Source organism: Neodiprion virginianus, chromosome 1 (assembly GCF_021901495.1).
Source record: "Neodiprion virginianus isolate iyNeoVirg1 chromosome 1, iyNeoVirg1.1, whole genome shotgun sequence".
Classification (NCBI taxonomy): Eukaryota; Metazoa; Arthropoda; class Insecta; order Hymenoptera; family Diprionidae; genus Neodiprion; species Neodiprion virginianus.
The window spans coordinates 34,077,334-34,104,428 of record NC_060877.1 but is presented as its reverse complement, the minus strand read 5'-3'; the positions used below and the strand labels follow the sequence as shown (position 1 = coordinate 34,104,428).

At 38.3% G+C, this 27,095-nt stretch overlaps 3 protein-coding genes across 8 annotated transcripts; 1 reads left to right on the top strand and 2 right to left on the bottom strand.

Annotated features, from left to right (window-relative positions):
* Positions 1–722: 722 nt before the first annotated feature.
* On the bottom strand, positions 723–7,747 carry LOC124298301 (LHFPL tetraspan subfamily member 3 protein). The gene is made up of 5 exons (XM_046750137.1): positions 6,974–7,747; positions 6,290–6,484; positions 3,356–3,443; positions 3,119–3,273; positions 723–2,485 (listed from the first exon to the last, which is right to left on the bottom strand). Exons 1-5 carry the CDS (start codon positions 7,188–7,190, stop codon positions 2,253–2,255), a joined length of 888 nt encoding a protein of 295 aa, XP_046606093.1. The 5' UTR covers positions 7,191–7,747; the 3' UTR covers positions 723–2,252.
* A 10,327-nt stretch (positions 7,748–18,074) lies between these two features.
* LOC124296922 (SAGA-associated factor 29) lies at positions 18,075–22,100 on the top strand. Of its 3 annotated transcripts, none has more exons than XM_046747487.1 (6): positions 18,075–18,229; positions 18,692–18,746; positions 18,847–19,104; positions 19,452–19,613; positions 19,681–19,909; positions 19,998–22,100. In XM_046747487.1, coding segments are annotated over exons 1-6 (900 nt in total). In that variant the 5' UTR covers positions 18,075–18,227; the 3' UTR covers positions 20,192–22,100. The 3 variants fall into 3 exon arrangements, with proteins under 3 accessions (XP_046603443.1, XP_046603357.1, XP_046603528.1); XM_046747401.1 differs by lacking the exon at positions 18,075–18,229 and adding an exon at positions 18,284–18,422; XM_046747572.1 differs by lacking the exons at positions 18,075–18,229; positions 18,847–19,104 and adding an exon at positions 18,284–18,422.
* A 1,338-nt stretch (positions 22,101–23,438) lies between these two features.
* LOC124297056 (polyadenylate-binding protein 2-B) lies at positions 23,439–26,777 on the bottom strand. Of its 4 annotated transcripts, XM_046747851.1 has the most exons (8): positions 26,685–26,702; positions 26,440–26,527; positions 25,907–26,040; positions 25,035–25,149; positions 24,859–24,926; positions 24,456–24,697; positions 24,276–24,365; positions 23,439–23,523 (listed from the first exon to the last, which is right to left on the bottom strand). In XM_046747851.1, the coding sequence occupies exons 3-8, from the start codon at positions 26,036–26,038 to the stop codon at positions 23,490–23,492; spliced, it is 681 nt and encodes a 226-aa protein (XP_046603807.1). In that variant the 5' UTR covers positions 26,039–26,040; positions 26,440–26,527; positions 26,685–26,702; the 3' UTR covers positions 23,439–23,489. The 4 variants fall into 4 exon arrangements, with proteins under 4 accessions (XP_046603807.1, XP_046603718.1, XP_046603646.1 ...); XM_046747762.1 differs by having other exon boundaries at positions 26,440–26,777; XM_046747690.1 differs by lacking the exons at positions 26,440–26,527; positions 26,685–26,702 and adding an exon at positions 26,210–26,426.
* Between the last annotated feature and the right edge of the window lie 318 nt (positions 26,778–27,095).

Sequence of the window (27,095 nt, the reverse complement as noted above, 5' to 3'; positions counted from 1 at the left end):
TACTCTAAATTTGTTTTTAAACGATTATTAATGATCACTAGGTTTCGAAAACCCGTATAATTTTGTTTCTTGCCTTTTGTTATTATTTGATTGTAAAACTAAACAGTATTCACATTACTTTCGCAATACAATATTTCGAAAAATTCAATCCTTACACACGAACGACGAAAGATCTCAGTGGTGGTAGATCAAAGTGACAGTTCAAGCGAACTGAAAATAATTCCATTTTACAATTGTTTCATCATTCTTCGTTACACGCGTCAGTGAAGTGAAGTAGACTCTCATGAATTAGCAGCTATATTCGTGTAATTGTAGAGTTGCTAATTAGAGAACAAATCCAAGGATACTCGTATGACGCTATCTAAAGTATATACGACACGGTCATGATCGTGGATTTTCATGAGAGGACCGACTACGTAGAAAGTTGGCATTGCAAAATGTGTTACAAAAATCGGTCTAATCAGTAGCGAAGTGGATATTCTGCAAAGTCTAACTCGCGATCAGTTTAACATCTTGATTATATCTGAATAATAATTACAGGCTAATTTACCGTTAATTTCATCAGCGTCCTTCCTCCGTAAAATTATATTATAATTACATGCGGTGCGGTTTTTCAAATAATTATAAATTATTACAAAATTCAAACTTTCAACATCCGTATTATTTTCTGAAGTCTTATCGCATTTTTTTCGTACAAGAAAATTTTTATACACAATACAGACTTAAGTTTTAAACATTTATTTGCGATGTGTTATATTCTATACAAAAACAATAACATAACTATGTAAAGTCAAACATATATAATATACGAATACGGTACACAGTAAAATTATAAAATAAATGGATATCTATGGGTAATAATCGTAGATAAATGGTTTGTATAATATATGTATAAATTAATGTAGATAGGTAAAAGCTACGTGAAATATACCTCTGGCACAAAAGATTTCCCAACCATTTTGCGCTAGTGAAAGTGAAGCCATTCAAGAGGAGACTTATTCACTGAAAAATAGAATTCCTACTTTCTTGATACAGTTCACGCCCAGTATAGTTTTACAATGCTCGAAGTAATCTGATGCAGAGTGAATTCGGAATGATTTCTCTAAGCCGTTACAAAGTTACATCATCTTTGATGTTTTATTCATATGAAACTATAAATTCGAGATGCCCCTTAAATTGGTAACGTCGTTTAATCAATTTCGTTAGAATGATAGGCATACACTAAATTGTTTTGGAAATATTTTTTTCTCGTTATTTGAAATCAATTTTACGGAAATTTACAAAGCTGTCATCGGAACTGTCTCCTCCTGAAGGTTCAACTTCGACGTAAGAAACTACTAGAGCACAACTACGAGGTGCTAACAATAAATGAACTAACACTCTGTAAGTATTATATGGATCAAGTAAATGTAACAATCTCTGCGATACGTGTATCAAATGATAATTTTGTCCCTGTTATGCATATATATATATATCACTATAATTAAATGGTAAAGTTCACTTACGCGACTAAATAAAATATATGTATACGTGCATCATGACTTGCTCTACGTTTGCGACGAAAAAATTTGCAATTACGCGAAACACACAAATACTTATAATGTAATGAAGCAAAATCATTTTCATATGTACACACTATTCCAGCTCCGTTTGAGAGTTAAGAATTGCGGAGATTTGTCGTTTATGTGATAATGGTTGAGAGAAAAAATTATGTACTGGCAGCATTACGTGGATCCAAGAATTGATTTTTTCACAAGCCGACCTATGACATTCTAACTAGACGTGTAACGATTTGAATTCAAGAGTTGACAAAAAGATGTCATGGATCCGTATTCAAATAGCGTCTAATTTGGCACAAGTGAGTATTCTACGTTTCAATGTTTATTAACACTTTAGAAAACCTAGTTAAACAAGAGTGAGTCCTGCGTTTTCAAAATTTCGTGTTCACCCGATCTCATAATTATGTAGTATAGGTAATCACTATCGCACACAATCGATTCTCTCACCGGTTCCACATCCCCATTTCCATCATTCTCTCGCAGAGCTTGAATAAAAAATAGAAATTCCACTCCGCGTGTCATGGTTTAGCTTGAAGATAACCGTGGCATGAATATCTAATCAATACAACAGTGACTTGCGGTAAATTTCACGGTATAATTCGTGTGCGAAACAAAAAATAAAAAAAAAAAAATTGTGTCAGTCGGACAGCGTCAAAGTTACTGATTAATTATCGGTTGGACCTGTCTTCGAAATCAGAGCTGAAAGTTGTGCTGGGAATGGCTGAGGGTATTCGTTGACATCGTGTGAACAGGGTGTGACGGTGCTGGGGAATAGAGGCTGTGATGGGAGTGCGATTTCGCCCTCGAGAGTTCGCTGTACCGATCCTGTTCTGGCGGAGCAACTAGAAGTACTGGTCTGAGAGACAGCGACTTCCGGGAGCCAGCGACGCTCTGTGCCTCGTTTACGTATCCTGGATTCACTTCGCCTGGAATGCAAAATGAGGAAAAGGTAATTGTGAGACGTTGACGATTTTGCGATTAGAAATTTGTAAGCGTGCGAGTTCTTGAAGCGACATTGTTTTGACGTGGTTGGAATTGGATCGGAATTTGAATTTCAGATGCTTCTATTCCATTCTATATTTCTCTACTTTTTCTTTGTTTTGCATTTGTCGGTGAATGAAAGCTGGACTTTGCTGACCGCAGGCAAACGGAATTTAGATCATAACACTACTTTCGATTGTTTTCAAGCGGTAAGACAGACTGCAAAAACATTTCTAAATGGAGAAACCGAAAGGTTCGCCATTCTACGACTCGAAGTGATTTCGTGAATTTAAAATGGTGAATGGTTTTCATGGAGGTTTTCAGGATGCACAAACACATTTCAAGGGAGCGTTTCCGTTGGTTCTTTCCGTTCGCTCGATAAATCTAAGTGATTGGACGGACATTCTCCTGCGAAATGTGCGGAAAAAACTGACACGCGGATTCAAAATCGAATACAAATAAGTACCTGATCTCAACTGCGTTTAAACGACTTCGCATGACTCTAAATTACTCAAGACATCGTCAATTTTCCAGGAAAAATCAGAAGATGAATGTTTCATGAACCGATGGACTCTAACCTTTGTATAATGACCCGTTGTTGAAGGGCTCCGGCTGAAGTCTCACGTGCCTGGAAGCCAAGATGAAGGCAAGGGCAGCCAAGGTCGCAGCATCTAGAGCAGCGATTGTGGCCAAAGGAATGGCCCACCTCACCGCACAGGCGCCAGGATTGTATCTGGAAATTCAAAACCACGTTACAGTTGGGAATTGAAGGATTTAAACGGAGAGTAATCGCGAGATTTCGACTGCAGGCTCACCTAGAAGCAGTTGCGCCGCAAACTGCACGAATCTGAGGAGAATCCCAGCCCAAAGGATAAACTGCAACGCCAATTGCCATACAGACAGCTGCAAAGTAGAGAAAGTGAAAATAAGAAGATAAAAAATTTGTAAAGGTAATTTAATTTGAAGGTAAATCAGTAGTCGTCGAATAAGTTTAGAAATTTGTCTTGTCAAGCAAGGAATAATAACTAAAACAGATGCTACGTGAGCTCCTTGTGATACTGATGAGTAGAAGAAACTTTCGTCTTCCGAATCGTGCAGCCTTCGTGGAAAGCGATTAATTATACATAGCAGGTTAATTCTGGTCCGTCAGACAGCGTGAGTAAAAGGTTGAAGTTGAAAGAAAGTTGGAAACGTAAAGTGACGGTGTGTGGAAGACTGCCGCAGAGAAGAACTCTCTACGATGTGTCTAATTTTACCACCGTTTCATTACAGTCGGCTCGTGATTATGTATCCTGCTGTTATAGAATCACAATGGCTTCCAGTTTTCCGTGGTTTTGTTTTGAGTCAACTCGAATTATAACTGCATCGCGTACCGGAGTTTCTCTCGAAAAAGCGAAGCTTCTTAGGAATCCGAAACTTGACGGGCGGACGACCAATTCATTCTAAATTCCAAGTTCGCGTAAAACCGAACAAATCAATTGGAAAATGAAAGCGTCCCGGGAAACCGCGGAAGTAAGGAAAACTCATGACGTGGATTGGTACTTGTCGACCGTGATTTGAAATTAGTGTCGCAACAATGACGGGTAATTTCTACTAGAATCCAGTTAAACGTATCAATTTACGCTCGTTACAACAGCTTTTATCATATTCACGCAGGCGAGGTTCTATCGAGAGTTCTGTGGGTATGTGGATATGTTACGTTCTTTAGTGCACTATGAACGAATTTGTACAAAGGTAGGCAAGGTCTTTAGTGAAAGGAACGAATGGGCCAGCAGGGAGTTTGCTTTGCCAGGTGAAATAAGCATATCTTGTACATTCGATGTTCCCGCACCGATTGGCGAAAAACGTGATTCTAATAAGTCACCGTGCGATATTCCACATTCCAAAAGTGTCAAAGTCAGCTAATCGTCGAAATAAGCGTAATCCGATAGCTTTGAAATTATGTAATTACGAGCCGTCTCAGGTTATAACAAACGGCGCACGATCGTCGAGTTCATGCATTTTAATCGGTATTATACGAAACCAACGGACAAACTTAGGTATATACATTTCAAGATAACACTGCGGGTACCGCAAAACTAGTCAACAAACCGGTATTTAAAAATTTTTTTCCAACTCTCGTACTGTATCTATGCACGTAATTATCAACGCTGCTGCGAGCATTGATGGTGAACCATCGAGCTAAGCATCAAATACATTCATTATCGTGTTTCCTGAATCGTATCATCCGATTCGTAATAATTCGCCAACTTTCACTGTCCGTTTTACATCGCCGGACTTGAATCAACGATTCAATGATGCTACGTTATAACTAGAAGACCGTAACGATTTCATATAGGAACGTTATGTTGTTACTACGAAACGATCGTTTATTTCCGATCAAATGGTCTTCCAATAACAAGTAAGTAAATTTCAAAGTGTACGAGAATCGACCAGTCAATTTAAATTGATTCGAATTTCAGGAACCGAAATGTGATCTCCAAAGAAATATCTTAAATGCAATTTTTGGATTTATCTGAGCTCTTTGAAATATTACTGTCAAATGTTCGTCCGTTGACACAGCAGGGCAGAAGAATTAGTCACTGTTCGAGTTACTGGCAACCGTTCAGGGTAACAACAAAGGTGTTGGTCAACGGTACATAAACGACAGTATTACACACAGTAACGGTCTCGTCTACATTTCAGTCAGACGGTAAACTCCAGGTAGCAAAACGCTGGATAATGTTTATAAGCCGTCTTACAGCGCAACGGTCATAAAGCGACATCGAGGCATTTGAATAAATAAACTTATTTCTTTTCGTTTTCCATTTCACGATGCAATTTGTAATATGCAGCTGCGGGTTGAAAGAACTCGGCTCTATCGACGAAATTCAGTCTTAAATTCAACCTTGCGCACGGGAATAGAAACACTAACTGTTTCTAGCGGAAGAGATCCTTGAACAGTGAACTTGCGGTCGAATAACTCTATAAAATTGAGTGCGAATTGAATTACAAATGCGATCTCGTTGTAGTGAAATATAATCTTTAAAACTAGTCTGTTACTGTTCAGAGTTACGTTATGTACCGATAAATTGTTTTTCACGTAATGATATAACAAACAATGAAGCCTATCGCGATTTTGAAACTCTGGGTTCTCGACGTGATGAGAACGGGATCTTCGATACTTTGGCAGAAGGCGCATTTTTGGCTACGAAAAAAAATTTGGTTTTAGGAGACGAGCTTTGGGTGCATGACTTTCAATTTTTCTGCTCTACGATTCGACATCGCGATAAGGCGGCCCACAATGGATGTGCTCTAACCCAAGACGGTTAAATGTGTGTAGGTTACATCATATCCTGCGCTTACTGCACATCATTACAATTTGCAATTACGTCCGTACAATTTGCTCTATCACAAAGCTTAAGGTACACTATTAGTTGCAGCTGTAGCGGTTGCAGGTCACGTGGAGTTATGAATGTTGTACTTTCTAAACTGCAGTTTATGTGATTTCAAGAACTCACGATAAACTGAGCTTTGCGCGTCTAGTATAATTGTTATATCCTCAAGAATTCGAGGACGAATGTTGCCCAGATTTTGGGTCAGCCGATAAAATTATCAGCTTGCATTGACGGCAATCGCGTTCATCTCTTCCTAAATGTTTATTCTAATCCTATATTTGTGTAAGTTGTTTTGATACGCAAAATTCGGTAGATATCGACCGATAAAATTGTCGTGATTTATGAGTCGGTGAGACGAGTGAGAGTTCTTACCTGAAACTACCTGCATCCAGGCGCACAAATAAAAGACTGTAGTACTCTGGCAGAAGAAGAACAAAAGCATTGCACATATGGACAGAAGGGCAATTATCACAGCGATTCCAACAAGGATGGTGCTCACTCTGAAAGGCACGCTTGCAATAGAATACAAGTTGTCTAAGCTGCCTTCACATTCCTCTCCAAGTTCACCTGAGGATTAACACAATTGTGAAGAGAAAAACCTCGGAAGATCATTAAGTGATGTGTGATCGAGAGAAGAGATCGAAAGGTAATTTAACGATAGGAAGATTTTATGGAATATTCAACAAGTTTTCACGTTAAAGTCGCTTGTAGAAAGCCGGCCCAGAAATATATACATATTTTCTTAATTCCGTATGAGTTTACGTGTAGAAAAAGCCACTAGACGGTCAGGTATCCCGGGAGAGTGACGTCACCTGCATTCCAATTTATTTTAACCAAACTGTCCATTCGCAACGGATAGCGGTATTATAGGTATGTATACATGTATTGAGTATGTGGTAATATTAAGAGCTGCGTGCTAATAGAAGGCGAAAATGAATGAGCAAAAACGCAGTCGCCGAAGTGTTTGTATAACACATTTGTTGGATACGTGAAGCATTTTTATAGCGTTAAAATTCTTGTTGCAATAATCTTATGAATGATGAAAAATTTCCTTGCCATTTCCGCCGTAATGGCATCTAGTCCAAAGGCCAAATCTGCCCGGATTTTCGTGCTCCAAATCTCCCAACCATTCGGGTGTCACAAAGGCTACGACACCGATAATCGCGTAGCATATGGTGAAAATTCCCCAAAGTACACCGATAGCTTTTGAATTGCGGATGTAGTTAGTGGCGTACATGTGCGACGATTCCACGTATTCGATTTTTGACCCCATGTTTTTTGATATTTTTCAACGTCTCACGGTATTTTTGATGTGGCTCCTTTTATCGTTATTTCATCAATGCTGCGGACCTGTAGAAATGTCACGTATTTTTGACACTTAACGAGGTACGATCGGAACCGCTGTTGACAAATTGATTTTATATATCGTCGAAAACAGGCGCGTCACATTTTCTTCTGAGTCATCAAATTCTTCAAGTCCCACAACGCAAAATCAAACAACATTTCAGTAACGACACAAAAACAGAATACTTCTTCCCCTCACCACTGTCAACTTTATCCAATCAATCGCATTGATCGTACGACTTTAAGCGACACAATAATATCTTAGCAGCGATTAGGCCCTCTGGATTGAATCTGAAAACTTTTCACCGCACAATAATTGTCCTGCGCCCACGCTTCCTCACCGCGCTAGTGTAACTGAGAAATCAGTGTTTCCTAAGCAGGCGGAAAATACAAACGGAGGTTCTAAAGAGGGCACGCAGAGACCACGGAGATCAAGATGGCCGTCGCTCAGGTAAGGTTGCCAGGTGAGAGACTCTACTGAATCGGGCCTTGTGGGCCCAGACTAACTGGACAGAGAAAGGTGGCTATCCAAGGAGTAGGGATCTTGTTCATTATGCTCTATGCAGGCTGCGTTGACTCACAACTACACATCTCGCCGGCTCCGTGTAGCTGCAACGTCGCGGTCTGTGAGCTATTCACATGTGTGGCCAAGCCTGATTGAGTTTTCCATTGAAACAGAGTAATTTTCGATAAATTACCGCCATACTGAAAAGTGAATTGCAGAATCACGGCACCGTGAAGATAGAACTTACCGTGAGCGGTATAAAAAATGAAACTACGTTTGATGTATAATAAATCATATTACAATATCCAACCGTATCTTCAGGCAAAATCTTCAGCCGTATCTTCTACTATTATAGAATTTACGAAATGGGACGATTTGCTGTGAACAAAAAATTACGGCATGATGAAATTGTGGAACTTAATAGAAGTTTCATGGAGTTTCATATTTGTGAAGCTTATGAAGAATTAGACTGGAAACACGTTCCTGGAATTCAGATATCGGAATAGAGACGTAATTGCACTGCGGAAAGAAGTCTTTTCAAGAACTTTTTGACGCTTAGAATTGGATATTATACTTGATTACCTAAATTGTACGGTTTCCACAGTTGACACATTTCGAATTCATCGACGCCTGAAAATATCACGGATGGCAACTCGCCGTACTCTGGTGCTTGCGTTTTGACACTTTCAAGGCGGATCGGAGTAAGTCGACGAGGCCAAAGTAAAAATCCAAGACCTTGTGCGACTGAAGTAAGACCATTTTTAGTTTACAATCATGTACAGTATATGAAATAAGACAGCAGGTATGTAATTAGTAAAAAACTCCAACTTTATTGTACTTCACTTGAATTCAATTGTCCGCCCTGATTAACAAACTGTACAAACAGTAACTATGGCGTATTTAGCCTTCGCATGTTGGAGATGTAAATGACACCAAATTCTACACATAATGCTAAAACATTCTTAAAAAAGCCATTATTACGCTTATTGGCCGGAAAAATTAACGAATAATAATATACTCATTTTGTGTCCAATGATGCAAAATAAAGGGACATGTAAATTCAGTAGTTGTACCAAGCATTGATAGGTTATTATGAAATACAGATCGTAATCAGTTTTTGGAAAATCAGGAAATACGAAACAAATCAGTCTTTCGGCTGAAACGTCCGATCCGCTTTTCGCTGCGAGCTTATACTAGCCGTAATCGATACTTCTCGTGGATTGCTTCGATATAGCGTCTGAATGGATTCGTAACAACATATTTCACAAACTTCGATTGAATGGAAAGAATCATATCATATCATCATACATTATACGTCATACATCATCATACATCATACGTCATTATACATAGTATTAAAGTTCGAAACCAAAGTTTGGATGTTCAGAAAATGACGTCACCCAAAATTTTTTTTCTGTCGACGTCACCGATCTATAGTAATCAACAATCAGCTAGCCGAATTCCTCAGTCTGGAAACAACCACGCAGTAAAGTGGACGGATGAGAATCACGCTCCGCAGATTTCAAGTATCGGGTTCTCTACCTCCTGGATACTGCGCTCCGGGGCCGCTTCCTGGTGCAACTCGAGGCCCAGGACAAGCGGCCGTAGTTTCTGGACTCCAGGTCCGCTACCTGGTGAAACTTGACTTCCAGGTCAAGCGCTGCGTAGATTCTGGGCTCCAGGTCCGCGACCTGGTGAAATTTGACTTCCGGGACAAAAGTGGGACGTGTAGGGGGAGGACGAGGAAGACAAGGAGAATATGGTGGTCGAGGATGACGACGATTTCTTCACAGTAAGCATAACATTTTTGTAATATTTAAAGACAATTGTAATTATATTTCATCTAAAATTTTTTGAACTTGTCATGTTTACAATAAATGTTTTCAATTCCCTTTTCACGCAAGCCCAAATCAGTAGCTATTAATGCGCTAATAAAATTTCTATGATCGTGTATGATTTTCTCATAATCTTCGTGGTGAAATGTGTCAATAAAAAAATTGTATAAATCCTTACACAATAGTTTTGATGTGTTCTTATACTGAAAATATTTATTACCATTGCAGGTATACCCAAGGTGGTTATCGGTGGTTGTTGGAAGTGGTTGGCGGTGGTTGGAAGTGGTCGGAGGTGGAGGATGAGAAAGACGAGGAGTACTAGGTGGACGAGGAAGACGAGGATTTGTGATCATTGAGTTTAACATTTTTATAATATTTAATGGCAATTGTAATTACATTGTATCTAACATTTTTCGAACTTGTCGTGTTTACAATAAATTATTGCAATTCATTTTTCGCGCTAGGACTAATTGAGTAGACATGAATGCGCAAGTAAAATTATTTATATTGTTAATTGATTATTTATTTACATTATTCTTTACACAATATTTTCGATGCGTTTACATACTGGAAATAGTTATAACTATTCAAGGTATAACCTAAAGTGGTCAGAGGTGAACGAGGTAATGACTAGCGAAAAAGCACCTGCTGAAAAATGTCGAAAATTCAGGTCCTGGTTTTTTGGCTGTAACTTTTGATGCGTTGATCGCAGCGTATTCCTACTGCGCTTAATCGATTTTTCTCGCAAAATTACGTCGATATAGTGCGCCAAAGCACTGATTCCAGCACTTTTCAAAATCGCGAAAACTTCCGCCAAAAATACAAAGGGGTTAGCCTTACTTTTTTTTTGGGCAAAAAACTTTCGGTCTCAGATTCGATTTGAATGACCCTTATCCGACCAATTGGACCCTCAGGAACTCAGAAATCGCAGCAAAAAGAGCGTAGGACCAACAGGAGAGAAATGGCGAGCGAAAAGCACCTGCTGAAAAATGTCGAAAATTCAGGTCCTGGTTTTTCGGCTGTAACTTTTGATGCGTTGATCGCAGCGTATTCCTACTGCGCCCAATCGATTTTTCTCGCAAAATTACGTCGATATAGTGCGCCAAAGCATTGATTCCAGCACTTTTCAAAATCGCGAAAATTTCCGCCAAAAATACAAAGGGGTTAGCCTTACTTTTTTTTTGGGTAAAAAACCTTCGGTCTCAGATTCGATTTGAATGACCCTTATCCGACCAATTGGACCCTCAGGAACTCAGAAATCGCAGCGAAAAGAGCGTAGGACCAACAGGAGGGAAATGGCGAGCGAAAAGCACCTGCTGAAAAATGTCGAAAATTCAGGTCCTGGTTTTTTGGCTGTAACTTTTGATGCGTTGATCGCAGCGTATTCCTACTGCGCCCAATCGATTTTTCTCGCAAAATTACGTCGATATAGTGCGCCAAAGCATTGATTCCAGCACTTTTCAAAATCGCGAAAATTTCCGCCAAAAATACAAAGGGGTTAGCCTTACTTTTTTTTTGGGCAAAAAACCTTCTGTCTCAGATTCGATTTGAATGACCCTTATCCGACCAATTGGACCCTCAGGAACTCAGAAATCGCAGCGAAAAGAGCGTAGGACCAACAGGAGAGAAATCGCGAGCGAAAAGCACCTGCTGAAAAATGTCGAAAATTCAGGTCCTGGTTTTTCGGCTGTAACTTTTGATGCGTTGATCGCAGCGTATTCCTACTGCACCCAATCGATTTTTCTCGCAAAATTACGTCGATATAGTGCGCCTAAGCATTGATTCCAGCACTTTTCAAAATCGCGAAAATTTCCGCCAAAAATACAAAGGGGTTAGCCTTACTTTTTTTTTGGGCAAAAAACTTTCGGTCTCAGAGTCGATTTAAATGACCCTTATCCGACCAATTGGACCCTCAGGAACTCAGAAATCGCAGCGAAAAGAGCGTAGGACCAACAGGAGAGAAATGGCGAGCGAAAAGCACCTGCTGAAAAATGTCGAAAATTCAGGTCCTGGTTTTTTGGCTGTAACTTTTGATGCGTTGATCGCAGCGTATTCCTACTGCGCGCAATCGATTTTTCTCGCAAAATTACGTCGATATAGTGCGCCAAAGCGGTGATTCCAGCACTTTTCAAAATCGCGAAAATATCCGCCAAAAATACAAAGGGGTTAGCCTTACTTTTTTTTTGGGCAAAAAACTTTTGGTCTCAGATTCGATTTAAATGACCCTTATTCGACCAATTCGGATCTCAGGAACTCAGAAATCGCAGCGAACAGAGCGTAGGACCAACAGGAGAGAAATGGCGAGCGAAAAGCACCAGCCGAAAAATGTCGAAAATTCAGGTCCTGGTTTTTTGGCTGTAAGTTTTGATGCGTTGATCGCAGCGTATTCCTACTGCGCCCAATCGATTTTTCCCGCAAAATTACGTCGATATAGTGCGCCAAAGCGGTGATTCCAGCACTTTTCAAAATCGCGAAAATTTCCGCCAAAAATACAAAGGGGTTAGCCTTACTTTTTTTTGGGGCAAAAAACCTTCGGTCTCAGATTCGATTTGAATGACCCTTATCCGACCAATTGGACCCTCAGAAACTCAGAAATCGCAGCGAAAAGAGCGTAGGACCAACAGGAGAGAAATGGCGAGCGAAAAGCACCTGCTGAAAAATGTCGAAAATTCAGGTCCTGGTTTTTTGGCTGTAACTTTTGATGCGTTGATCGCAGCGTATTCCTACTGCGCCCAATCGATTTTTCCCGCAAAATTACGTCGATATAGTGCGCCAAAGCATTGATTCCAGCACTTTTCAAAATCGCGAAAATTTCCGCCAAAAATACAAAGGGGTTAGCCTTACTTTTTTTTTGGGCAAAAAACCTTCGGTCTCAGATTCGATTTGAATGACCCTTATCCGACCAATTGGACCCTCAGGAACTCAGAAATCGCAGCGAAAAGAGCGTAGGACCAACAGGAGAGAAATGGCGAGCGAAAAGCACCTGCTGAAAAATGTCGAAAATTCAGGTCCTGGTTTTTTGGCTGTAACTTTTGATGCGTTGATCGCAGCGTATTCCTACTGCGCCCAATCGATTTTGCTCGCAAAATTACGTCGATATAGTGCGCCAAAGCATTGATTCCAGACTTTTTCAAAATCGCGAAAATTTCCGCCAAAAATACAAAGGGGTTAGCCTTACTTTTTTTTTGGGCAAAAAACTTTCGTTCTCAGATTTGATTTAAATGACCCTCATCCGACCAATCGGACCCTCAGGAACTCAGAAATCGCAGCGAAAAGAGCGTAGGACCAACAGGAGAGAAATGGCGAGCGAAAAGCACCTGCTGAAAAATGTCGAAAATTCAGGTCCTGGTTTTTTGGCTGTAACTTTTGATGCGTTGATCGCAGCGTATTCCTACTGCGCCCAATCGATTTTTCTCGCAAAATTACGTCGATATAGTGCGCCAAAGCATTGATTCCAGACTTTTTCAAAATCGCGAAAATTTCCGCCAAAAATACAAAGGGGTTAGCCTTACTTTTTTTTTGGGCAAAAAACTTTCGGTCTCAGATTTGATTTAAATGACCCTCATCCGACCAATCGGACCCTCAGGAACTCAGAAATCGCAGCGAAAAGAGCGTAGGACCAACAGGAGAGAAATGGCGAGCGAAAAGCACCTGCTGAAAAATGTCGAAAATTCAGGTCCTGGTTTTTTGGCTGTAACTTTTGATGCGTTGATCGCAGCGTATTCCTACTGCGCCCAATCGATTTTTCTCGCAAAATTACGTCGATATAGTGCGCCAAAGCATTGATTCCAGCACTTTTCAAAATCGCGAAAATTTCCGCCAAAAATACAAAGGGGTTAGCCTTACTTTTTTTTTGGGCAAAAAACCTTCGGTCTCAGATTCGATTTGAATGACCCTTATCCGACCAATTGGACCCTCAGGAACTCAGAAATCGCAGCGAAAAGAGCGTAGGACCAACAGGAGAGAAATGGCGAGCGAAAAGCACCTGCTGAAAAATGTCGAAAATTCAGGTCCTGGTTTTTTGGCTGTAACTTTTGATGCGTTGATCGCAGCGTATTCCTACTGCGCCCAATCGATTTTTCTCGCAAAATTACGTCGATATAGTGCGCCAAAGCATTGATTCCAGCACTTTTCAAAATCGCGAAAATTTCCGCCAAAAATACAAAGGGGTTAGCCTTACTTTTTTTTTGGGCAAAAAACTTTCGGTCTCAGATTCGATTTGAATGACCCTTATCCGACCAATTGGACCCTCAGGAACTCAGAAATCGCAGCGAAAAGAGCGTAGGACCAACAGGAGAGAAATGGCGAGCGAAAAGCACCTGCTGAAAAATGTCGAAAATTCAGGTCCTGGTTTTTTGGCTGTAACTTTTGATGCGTTGATCGCAGCGTATTCCTACTGCGCCCAATCGATTTTTCTCGCAAAATTACGTCGATATAGTGCGCCAAAGCATTGATTCCAGACTTTTTCAAAATCGCGAAAATTTCCGCCAAAAATACAAAGGGTCTAGCCTTACTTTTTTTTTGGGCAAAAAACTTTCGGTCTCAGATTCGATTTGAATGACCCTTATCCGACCAATTGGACCCTCAGGAACTCAGAAATCGCAGCGAAAAGAGCGTAGGACCAACAGGAGAGAAATGGCGAGCGAAAAGCACCTGCTGAAAAATGTCGAAAATTCAGGTCCTGGTTTTTTGGCTGTAAGTTTTGATGCGTTGATCGCAGCGTATTCCTACTGCGCCCAATCGATTTTTCTCGCAAAATTACGTCGATATAGTGCGCCAAAGCATTGATTCCAGACTTTTTCAAAATCGCGAAAATTTCCGCCAAAAATACAAAGGGTCTAGCCTTACTTTTTTTTTGGGCAAAAAACTTTCGGTCTCAGATTCGATTCGAATGACCCTTATCCGACCAATTGGACCCTCAGGAACTCAGAAATCGCAGCGAAAAGAGCGTAGGACCAACAGGAGAGAAATGGCGAGCGAAAAGCACCTGCTGAAAAATGTCGAAAATTCAGGTCCTGGTTTTTTGGCTGTAAGTTTTGATGCGTTGATCGCAGCGTATTCCTACTGCGCCCAATCGATTTTTCTCGCAAAATTACGTCGATATAGTGCGCCAAAGCGGTGATTCAAGCACTTTTCAAAATCGCGAAAATTTCCGCCAAAAATACAAAGGGGTTAGCCTTACTTTTTTTTTGGGCAAAAAACTTTTGGTCTCAGATTCGATTTAAATGACCCTTATTCGACCAATTCGAATCTCAGGAACTCAGAAATCGCAGCGAACAGAGCGTAGGACCAACAGGAGAGAAATGGCGAGCGAAAAGCACGTGCTGAAAAATGTCGAAACCACAGGTTCTCGTTTTTTGGTTGTAACTTTTGATGCGTTAATCGCAGCGTATTGGGACTGCGCTTAATCGATTTCTGTCGCAAAATCACGTTGGAATAGTGCATGAACGAATTGATTCCAGCACTTTCCAACATCGCGAAAATTTTCGTCAAATCTGCAAAGGGGTTAGCCTCACCATTGGATGAAGAATATAAAGGCAGTTGCTCTAATGGGCTTTGATGTGACAACCGGAAATTGCTATGTGAGATGTTCCAACGGTAGAATTGAGAACTTATTGCAGAACATCAGAGAGTTTCCGATTTCGACATGATGCTGGCTGCATTCACCTTCTGAGTAAGACATCCTACGCAACGGTAAGCCCAAGCCAGTACTTGGCCTCTGTGTACTCACCGACTTGTAGGCGATACAAGAAATTAATAATGAGAACAAATATCTTTCAAAAGTCGTAGGAAAACAGTGATTCAATTAAGGTACAGGTACCCGAGAGAAGAATGTATAAGTAGATCATGAATAAAAATAGATCAGAAGTAATAATGATGCAGAGACCAAAAAGTATAAATGTATATGCGGTCCATGTACGACATTGATATGTATGATACATTTATGATTAATACGTGATGCATACTATAAATTTTATAATTTTTTAGGACACATACTAGATGATCTACAATAATCGGCTACAATATGACAATAAAAGAATTGTTCATTTTGGTATGGGATTCAACTCGACACGCAGTCTATATATTCCATAATATTAATACTCAGAATTAGGAGTAGGAATAGGAGTGGGATCAAGAGTAGGAGTAGGAATAGAAGTAGGATCAGGGGTAGGTTCAAGAGTGAGAGTATACAAATAGTAACATAGCTTTTTATTATTGGTTTACATGAAGGTATTTGATTATAATTATTCATTTAGTACTATTATTGTAGATAAGTGCAAGTGAAGCAATCAATAATAATTATACAGCTAAATATTTAAGTAAATCCGAAAAAAGGTCAATAATAAAATCAGATAATGGAGAAAAAATATCTTCCATGTCGGTTTAAAGTGGAAACCGGGTTCCTCAAACGCTGCAGTATGAAAGATCGAGAAAAGTACATTTTTTTTTTCAATCAATCAAATATGATAATTTTTAAGAGAAACGTTGATTGTCGGCTATTTTTTTTCAATTGGAGATAACTAACGAAGCTTCTTAAAATTTCGAGTGTATTTTAACTCACATTCGGACAGTACAAGAAAAATCTCCTTATCATCAATTGTCGCAAAATGGCGAAGTTATTAGCTGGCCATTGAAGCGTCGCGCCGCTCGGGCTCGCTCGGGATCGGATGCCTACTGTAACTGGTTTTTGTGCTCGTGCGCTCGCTTCCTCGTTGTCAGTGTTTTACCAGATAACATAGTTGTAGGGGAGACTGGGGCACGATGGCTGCCCAAAAAATTCTGGTATTTGCTTTACAGTATACAGAATGAACACTGTCTTTCTGCATGTGACACAAGCCGAATCTGCCCGTAAGATTATTTCTATATAATGCCACACATCACGTTTACAGATGAATGTAAGTACAAAGTATTGTGATTTTGAGACAATAAATTTCGTCAAAAAATACCACAGAACAATCAGCTAAGTGTTGACAGTTTTGAAACACTACGCACAGCAATGTTAGCTCCAATTGAACGACGTTATTGTTATGTATTTCTATGTACCTATACAATGCCAACCACTCATTAATTGCAATTTGTTGATCCTGGTTGTTCGGTTTTTTTACCGATTCAAAATGTTATCTGCAGCATGCATTTTGGGTTGATAGCACAAAATATGACGTTTTCAATTATCAAACTTGTAAACTTGAATATTAGTTCGGAATGTCAAAAGTCATCAGGTCACGGACCTGGAGAGCCAGAACTACGGCGCGCTGGTCCCGGAAGTCGAGTTTCAACACGTGGCGGACCTGGAGCGCAGAAACTACGGAGCGCTGGTCCCGGAAGTCGAGTTTCACCAGGTAGCGGGCCTGGAGCGCAGAAACTACGGAGCGCTGGTCCCGGAAGTCGAGTTTCACCAGGTAGCGGACCTGGAGCCCAGAAACTACGAAGCGCTGGTCCCGGAAGTCGAGTTTCACCAGGTAGTGGGACTGAAGCGCAGGAACTACGGAGCGCTGATCTCGGAAGTTGAATTTCACTAGGTAGCGGACCTGGAGCGCAGAAACTACGGAGCGCTGATCCCGGAAGTCGAGTTTCAACACGTAGCGGACCTGGAGCCCAGAAACTACGCAGCACTTGACCTGGAAGTCGAGAACCACGGAAGTTGAGTACCCGGTACTCGAAATCTGAGGAGCGCGATTCTCACCCGTCCGCTATACTGCGCGGTTATTTCCAGACTGAGGAATTCGGCTAGCTGATTTTCGGCTATATAGATCGATGACGTCGAGAGAAAAAAATTTTTGAGTGACGTCACTTTCTGAACATCCGAAGATCCGAACATCCAAACTTTGGTTTTGAACTTTAATGCTATGTATGATGTATGATGTATGATGATATGATGTATGATGTATAATAATTTTAGTTTTCACATGTCAGAAAGAAATACGCACTTTATCTTTCCTGCCGATTCAAGACTCAAGCGGCTGAGCCCTTCGATGGTCTGCCGTTGACTAAATATATATTTTCCAGTTAACGTCAGCTAATAATGCTGCCGTTCTGAGACAGTTGGATGATAAAAATTTTTACCGAAAACCAGTCACAAAAATTTACCCAGAGGTATCCGTCTTTATTTTCTTCAGTTAATGGTTCCAAGAAGAACTGAATTAAAATCTAATCACATTACCGCTCCGTGAAGGGGATTAGTTGATGAATTCTCGTTTCCATACCTATGAGGCCATAAGAATTCTTATAATAAACTGCACTAAATTGTCGTCATTCGAATAAACTGCATAAAATAAACGTAAAACTCGTCCGCGAAGATCATTTTCAAATTTGAATTTACCTCCAAACTGCTTTCTGTATGACCGGCTGACAATTAGATAGTCGTGATGCTAAATTTCGTTCGGTAATTTTAACATACGCCTCAGCCGGCAATGCTGCTTTCATCATCCTGTTTGGTTTTCATTTACCAATCGTCTCACAATTCATAATATTCACGCGCCACAACAGCGCTGAGTTAAAGTTGTGAATATCTGTTCATGGATATATAATTATTAGTGCACTGGAATTATAGCATAATTTTCAAGTTATGACTCAGTCGGAGAGAAATAATATTTTCATAAAGATCTGCGCCAAGTAACTTCAGCTCATGTACGTGTGTTTATACATCGTTACGGCTTTGGATATGTTACGTTGACTGAAGATATGCTATTCCTAATCTATGCAATTATTCATTTACGTCGATCATGATTCAGGCAAAGCAGTCACTGATTGCTCCAAACAAACTGACACATAGTTACATGTGACGTGATAAAAATCACTTCCAGTTGCTCTTAATGCTATGGTTGACTTTAACTATTCTAACCTCTAAATATAGTTTGTCATATTTATGTAAACAATACAAAGAGTACATAGCGACTTCATAGCATTGAATAGCTTTTGGTTCAAGCAAGAAAAAAAACTCTACCAGACCTACCGTTTCATACAGAATCCTTGTTTTTTCAGTTTCAAAGTGTTTTGTTTTCACTTTCTTAAACCATCTACATCAGACTATCTAGGTTATTTTAAAATCAAAAGGTAATTTAACACTGAACTTCTCAAATACCATTTCAGGAGCTCTCCTTCGAAGATGCCGTTCACAGCTGATGCAGCGGCACATCAAATACAGGTACCAGCAGCATATTCAAAAATCAAACTCATCATCAAAATAATTTCAAATCAGTTTTGTCAAATGTTTCAAATCATATGAATAACAATGGATGTTGCAGGAACGGCTCAAGAACATATACAATTTAATATTTGAGATAGAAGAAGAACGCAATCGATCTGAACATAATTTAAATAATATCACCAAGGCTCATGACAAAATAACACCAGATGATAAAGTCTCTCCTTACTATCAACAGAAATTAAAAAGTTTATATAGCGCTGCTGTCTCTGATGCTCAACAAGAAGAGGAGCTGATACGAAAAGCGCTGGCAAAAATCAACGAAATTAGGGCAATTCGAAATGAGCGTAGAATTCAAGTATGTTAATGTGAAAGGAACGGATTATTAAATTTAGAAAACCAGGGATTGTCCAAAAATCCAAGGGGAAATATAAAATTCAGATAGAGTATTGCCATAATCATAGATAAAGTCCTTCCAATTATTTGTAACAATTTTGCATTCTTTTGAACAACTGAGGCACCAAATTATTCAGATTCTAATTCACCATAATGTCATTGCAGACAAAAATATACTCTCTAGATACTTTGGACATACCTACGTGAAACACTTGGAAAACAGCTGCTTGCTAGCAATATATTATTCATGCAGTTTACCAATTTTTCAATTGCTGGAAAAGTATGACTAAAACCTTTGTTTTTATACAGGCGCGTAATGCAGGAAACAAGGAAACGATACGACGAGGTGCATTGATGAAAATGTTGTTGAGCTCTGCACAAACTCTACCACTATATGTGGGTAAGTCACCTGGAGCAAAACCGCCGCCACTATGTGGCGCAATTCCAGCTGAAGTTACGTACATAGCAAAGGTACGAAGGTAATAGTTTGTAAAATATTTCAATTTACGTCATATGAGATATTGATGATATTTTTGAGATGGGAGATATGGTTGCCGCGCTGGTAAAGGGATCTGAAGAAGAGGAGAATTGGATTCTTGCTGAAGTCGTTCAATTTAATCCAACGACGAGTAAATATGAAGTTGATGACATAGATGAGGAACAAAAAGATAGGCATGTTCTTTCAAAGCGTCGTGTTGTCCCTTTGCCTCTGATGCGAGCAAACCCGGAGACCGATGCCCATGCATTATTTCCCAAAGGATCTATAGGTATGATTATATGCTTGTGGTATAACTCACTACGGTTATAACAGTTGTATTCCCAGCTCTATAATGCAGTATCATTTTGCTTTTAAAGTTATGGCGCTCTATCCCCAAACGACATGCTTCTACAAGGCTGTTGTTAATCAGCTACCGACTACCGCAACTGAAGAGTACGAAGTACTATTCGAAGATGCAACATATGCGGACGGATACTCCCCACCTTTAAATGTTGCGCAACGTTACGTCATATCCATAAAGGAGAGTAAGAAAAATAAAAGTCAGTCTTGAAGAGAAGCAGAGGTATTATTTATAATCCGTAACGAATCATAATGACACCGGAAATTTCTAAGCAATAATGCAGATATACGTCTAATTGAGATGCTGTACAATTCAAATCATGCAATTATCTCACTGCCATCAATTTTTTTTTTCGTTACAAGAAGAAATTACGTAGCTAAATGAACAAAAATTGATGCTTTAGTTATTAGATATTTGTAATATCATCAAACTGTATATAATCAATAAACAGGAGAAATTTTATGTGCCAGGATGTATATGCATTTTATACAGATTGCGCACATATACATTCTTTGCTTTTCATTCCAAAATACTATCAAAGTTATTATTTCAGTTACTCAAAATTACGCATAAGGATTCTTTATTTGTCCATTCAATCATCTTACATTTATTTTTTAACATATTTTTTCCTCTTATCTATTTTCTTTTCTTATTTTTCTTTCCTAGTGAGAAATAAAAATTGTTCATGAATACGTGTTTTGTCGCTGAATCGAAGGTGATGCTGCACCGCACCTGCAAAATACTTAGCGACATGGGAGTAATGTGGGTTTAATTAGACTTTCGGTCTCTAATACGAACACCAGAACTTTTTAGTGCTCAAAACGCACTCGGAAGTACATTATGTATAAATATCGGTAATAGCGATCAATCCTCATCTTACAAAGTAGTATTCAACGCTTTTTTTTAAACTTTAAATCAAATTAAAAATCTATCCTTAAAACGTTCCTACTTAATCAAAGTTGCAATGACATGAAACTGTGTTGCTTTTGAAAAACTATATTTTCAACTAAAAAGAACTTTAAAGCAACTTCTTTCGCCAAATGCATACAAAACTGGTCAATGAACTGATTAACTCGTTATTAGTTATAAACTATGAGATATAATTCTATTCATTCAGATTGTAGTTCAATGAATTTGTTTTTCATTTTTATTTTATCTGCTTGTTTCATTTAGACTTCAGTGCGTAAATTACCATATGGATATCTTGTTTTTTTTTTTTTATTTTTTTTTTCAAAAAAACTTGATTCCCAGCACACTCTCATTTTTAGGTATAATATATGAAAAAGGTGTCACCGACGTGGGCGTTCACTGTATACATAAAACAATACCTGAATAATTATGTGCCTGACAATTATTTAATATTTGGAATTACGATGAAGTTAATGACAGATATTTTATTTCATGAGTGACATGAGTTCGTATTTTATATTTTTACAAATCGCTGTAAGACAAATGATCTGGACCAATAGATATTACTTGTATGTTAAACTATTTCAGAAAAAATGAAAGAGAAAAAAAATAACTAAATAATCGAAGACAAGGATAAACTTGAAAATTTTGATAAATCACTTGTGCATTCAGCTATAAATGGCAAAATGACAGCTTATCTGGATTGATAATTATGATACCGACTAAAGGAAAAAACTGATCATTTGAAAATCATTCCAACTTACTAAGGTGTGAGAATGGGGGGAAAAAAAAAAAAAAACGGAATGGAAAGAAATAAGTATTCAATGTTATATGTTTACATGAAGAACTGATTGTTACAATATAATTCTTATTGATCCAGCTCTTATTGCTGTTTTAATCAGTTTTCGCTGTCACGTTATAGTTATACGATGAACACTTATTTTGTAATAAAAAATATATGGTGCCTAAAGTACAGAGATAATAAATTACAACACTAGATCGATACATCAATAATCATTCCGTATGAAATGAATTTTTTCACCGTTTATCATCGACATGGTTAAACGACAGAATATATTTTGAACGAGAAACCTTCTTCTTCTTCGAGTCAATGTCAAACACATAAAAATTGAATATTTACTCGCAGCTACCTAAAATCTTCAAGATCAGGAAGACCTACTATAAGTTGTCGCTGTAGGGTGATTGAAAACTTATGCTAAAAAATAAATTGCTGCAATTATTAGCAAATCAATTGAACTACAATTGCGAATGATTGACGATCTGGTATTAAAGAATCAGTGGTTCTTTTTTTTAATTTTTTTTCCTTTGTTGTCGTTTTTTCATCTTTACTTTTTTTTTGTGATTCGATAAAATTAAGAAATAGGAATAATTGTGCCCGCTTTGTCCAATCTTTTTTTTTCTTTTGACATGTGGCTTTTTTTCTCTCTCTTTTTTTTCCATCGTTTGAGTTTTTTTTCTGTGGACATATCATAAATATGAAGAGACATGAATTTTCTTATTACAACGAAGATTAACTTGCAGTTTTGGGAATGAATTTTCACAATGGGTACATCCTTGACAGAATGTATAAGATAACAATATAATGCAACACAGCACAGTTTACTCAAATGGGAGAGATTTGCATAAATCATCAGGCTAACGGAATTCAATCAATTAAGATCACAACATGCATAAAATTTCACATGATATTTCAACAGTGATATTTAACAATATACTGTGCTTTGTTGTGCAATTATATTTGACTAAGATTATTGTTCACTATTGAAGATCGATAGGACGCTAAGAGCCATATTCTATGTTGTAGTAGCTGCATCTATTTTTGCTAACCGAAATATTCCAATAATGGAAAAATAATATTTCATTTCTGAACAACACGATTCTCTAAATATATAATGACACCACTTGCAATCGTCCTTGCGCATTTCATGAAAATATGTGCTGTATCAAATTAACCTACATCGAGAATGAGATCTTCACTATAACGTCACATATCGATAATTCAATTAGTATATTACACCTTATTTGAGCCTTTGAAAATCAGCATAGAATATGACTTTGCATGAAGTTCTAGTTGAACTGCAAATATTAATGTACGCTCTTCCTTTCATTCCTTACACAAAATTATTTACACAACAATTGATCCAGTACTGTTAATTTGCTATTTCTCATTGTCAAAAAAAGGCACAACAAAATCTAGCTATATTAAAGCTAGTAGCAATATTATACAGTACTGAAGAAATCGTCGTAAGAACATCCAGTTTTCGAAATGAAAACGATAATTCATTCTTCACATTATGTCATTCAACATTTGTAGCAAGTTTACAGACATTGAATGAGGTGCAGTCTAAATTGTATAAATAAAAATCTGGGAAAATTAGAACTGTTACTAATACTGGCCACAATGATTTAACTGTGTCTAACTTCTTTTGGCTATATTATTGCACGAATGAATTACTCATTTTCATTGAAATCACCTTTGCTGTGATAAGAAAAAAAATACCAGGAGAGAATATTTTCAAATACTCACCCTGAATATGAATCAGATGGCACCTCTCCTCATATCGAAGGTCTACAAGCGTCAGTAGGGCATATAGTAGCCACGCCTGTAACTTCTGTGGTGTTACAAAAAAAAAAAGGGAGGAACAATAAAACTTCAATTATTTTGTGAATTTTTGTGTCCTTTGTCCATTGAAAAGTAACTTCTACAGAACGAAATAAAATAGAAAGGTGGAAAGTGGTATCCTAGAACTACTGGACTATTGCTACTTCACGTGCAACAGGAAAAAAACTCTAATACTGCTATCAAACTATATTTGACTGATACACGTTTTAACTTGAAAAATATATCATATCAACACATCGAACAAAGTGACCAAAAATAATACAAAATCGAAGCTTTAAATTCACAGAAATATTTGATAATTGTCATATCCCCGTTTATAAAAGAATATTGGATAGGATTTATTGATTTAATAAACATGAATATTCTGATAAAGTGACAACCAGAAAAGATAAATATCTATAACGTTCATTATTTGTGGTATTACAAACTGATAGAGAATTTTATTTTCACAGTCAACTACATGGAAGTAACGTGCATTTGTGGAGAAAATAGTTTCACTCAACTATACGGTTTTAAAACTTCCAAATTGGAATCAAGTCAATTTCGTACGAGAATTAAAACACCACAGATTTATTTATTATTTATCATTGACTCGACACATGCTTATAAAATAAAATCGAAATTGCTTGATTTTTGTTTTATATAATATTCTGAACAAATCGTCTCAAACAAAAGACCTAGAGCCATAAATTACGCTACGCAGTTGTAAATAAATAAAGTATTAACAATGACCGATATTACCTGGGTCTCCTTGCATATCGGCAGCCAAAATAGGCGCTACCACGGCTGATTCGAGCAGCTCCTCTGAATCCACGTGCTCCTCTAGGCCCTCTGCAAATGAATTTTTGCACAAATTGGTGAAAACTTGCTGTCAATCCAATAACGCAGTTCAACATTTCCAACTATGAATAGAGAAATTACCTGTTGGTGATTGACATGCCTGGTCTATTAGTTCTCTTGGGCATCACTTTGATTTGACGACCTCGGAACAAAGACTCATCCATAGCCATTGCGGTTTGCACTGAATCACGATCCCCAAATTCAATGTAAGCAAAACCTTTGGGATGACCATCAAACTTATTGCACAAAATTGTCACTCTGTTGATACTGCCGCACCCGTGGAAATGCTGCTCCAATTCCTCAGCTGTTGCTCCGTAATCAACCTATTATTCATTTATTGAATTAGTTGATTATCTACACCTAAGACTCCAATTACCGCAATCCTGTGTGGTTCGAAAGTGTTTGATGAAATATAATTTACTACAAACCCTTTCAGTACACACAGGTCGGTAAAAATATGTGAGCGATTAGTGAATTTACTCACATTTCCGACATAAATCGATCTATTGTCCACTTCCATTTTCTCTTCCAAAGACATGTTCAATGGGCTAGCTGTAATTGTAATTCAAGAATCATCAATCAGTTAATGATGGGAGTTGAGTACATAATTACATTCGTAAAAATAAAAGATGGACGTGTGATTGTCTACAATCCACTTACTGATGCCAGGAGGGCTGCCCATGTTCATTTGCTTATCAACCTCGGATTGCAATTGTTTTAATTTTTCTGCTTCTTCCTCCATTTCTCTGACACGTGCCTTTATTGCCTCCAATTCCTACATCCATGAGAGAGAATATTTATTTTTTTGAATACAACATACACAATGTGGAATGGTCAGTATCGTTGAGGTACCAAAAGAAACCTGAGGCTTGCTTGTTAAACATCAATTCTTAATAGTGTATCTGTGAAACAAACATTTCGTTTGCTTTGCTTAAATGTCTGGAACATAACTGAATTATGAAAAGAATTTTGTCAAAACAATCAGAATTTATGAGACGACAAATAAGCTCAGCTCATCCATCAACAAAAATGATCTAATAACACTTACCCTGATTCATGGTTTTGCTGACAAAAATATGAAAAGAACGATTTCAGGGACATGAACATTTTTATCTTTGCTCTCAGGGTGAAGGATATTTCTTGACAAAAAATAAATAAATAAATAAAAATAAAAATAACCAACACATGCAAAGATATTTCAACTTTTCTAAAATTAGACATTGAATATTAGAATTTTTACGATTCAAGCCACGTTTGTATTTTCGAGATCTTCGTAAATCGTTAAAATGAGATAAATCTTTTGATAAATGATGAAAACGAATCAGATGCTAGATAATAGAAAACAATCTTTATGAAATTGGTTATGATCACGAACGCGTAGAGTTCCTAATCGTGAGTAACGGGAATCAGCACACCGTGTGGAAACGCTTTGCGAGTCGAATAGAATATAAACATCTATGACGTAGTTCTAATAATCGAAGTTTAATGATACGGCGTTGATGGATATTAGCAAGATTTAAACGATCACTTACAGGGTCATCAACGTTTGTCTCGCTGTTGTTGTGATCTCCGTCACCACGCATTAAAGTATCGCCATCCTGACCATTTTCTAAGCCATCTAGGCCGTCAATTTGATCGCTGGCTAACAGATCTGTTTCAGACATATCTGTAAACAGAGTAAACGACAGATAAATCGTTTTCCGGTATATATGCCGAAGTCTACGAAACGACGAGGGGTTAAACCGCCGCGATATCAAATAATAACGCCTTTGCCGAGAAAAAGAAGAATAGAGAAAAATCGAAAAAATAAAATAAATAGAAAAACCGATGCTTACCTCATTCACTACTGTGCGTTAAATGAAATAAAGAAAAAAAATTCTTTAAAAACTTTTCTCACGACCGGCTTCACGACGTTTATTTATTTATAGAACTATCTCTCCTTCGATATATATTAAATTCGCAACATGCAACGGCGTATTCGCGGAGGACTCAACACTTTCTGACGCCGCAAACCAGTAGTCAGAAGATCAATGAAAAGAGATACGTGTACACTGTACATACGTACAGAAACGAGGCACGCGCTGATTCTGTTACCGGCTGCTTCGACCAACGCTGCTTATTCACCGGCTGCCGCACGATGGCGTACGACGATTCTGAAATATGAATCAACCTTTTTTTTTCTCACTCAGTTCCTTACTCAGTTCGCACGTATCATCGAGTCACATATAACTTTTACGACACTGGTGACCTTTTCAAACTTTCTTGCTTCAGAATTAACGTCGACGAAGTGTATTTCGCATTTCTAATTACTTTGTGAATCAGTATTCGATGCCACTCGAGCACCTTACCGCGGTCTTGTTACATACAATCCTGGATACGACCCCAATATTTCGACGGCGGGTGGGGAGGTCCTCAATCCGAGGCCGAATTGGTAGTTCTAGCAACGGCCACCGCGTATTTCATGGTTCCTACGCTTTCTAGTCGGGCGGGGTGGAATCCATAAAGATAATAACAGACAGAGTGGGCAAGAATAAGTATGGAAGGGTCACCGTCCTTGTTATGCGTTTGCGCTTGCGCATAAGACAGCTCCATAAGCGTAGCCCCGCATTGGGCATTTTCGTTAAATGACTAACTAACGATCAAGGAACTGTTGTAAGTTAGATGCTCTAGGACTGGACAAACTTCTCGGATTAGTGCCTTACTAAATCGTTTTATTAATTT

Excerpts from the sequence above, each read along its gene's own strand:
- LOC124296922 (XM_046747401.1), top strand. Across the intron at positions 18,747-18,846 it reads CAGCGGCACATCAAATACAG|GAACGGCTCAAGAACATATA; the intron begins GTACCAGCAGCA and ends TGGATGTTGCAG. Across the intron at positions 19,614-19,680 it reads AAGTTACGTACATAGCAAAG|ATGGGAGATATGGTTGCCGC; the intron begins GTACGAAGGTAA and ends GATATTTTTGAG.
- LOC124297056 (XM_046747762.1), bottom strand. The coding sequence starts at position 26,038 with ATGTCTGAAACAGATCTGTTAGCCAGCGATCAAATTGACGGCCTAGAT. Across the intron at positions 24,927-25,034 it reads GGGCAGCCCTCCTGGCATCA|CTAGCCCATTGAACATGTCT; the intron begins GTAAGTGGATTG and ends TTACAATTACAG. Across the intron at positions 23,524-24,275 it reads CGATATGCAAGGAGACCCAG|AAGTTACAGGCGTGGCTACT; the intron begins GTAATATCGGTC and ends GTAACACCACAG.
- LOC124298301 (XM_046750137.1), bottom strand. The coding sequence starts at position 7,190 with ATGGGGTCAAAAATCGAATACGTGGAATCGTCGCACATGTACGCCACT. Across the intron at positions 6,485-6,973 it reads ATGCCATTACGGCGGAAATG|GTGAACTTGGAGAGGAATGT; the intron begins GCAAGGAAATTT and ends GTTAATCCTCAG. Across the intron at positions 3,274-3,355 it reads TGCGGCGCAACTGCTTCTAG|ATACAATCCTGGCGCCTGTG; the intron begins GTGAGCCTGCAG and ends TTGAATTTCCAG.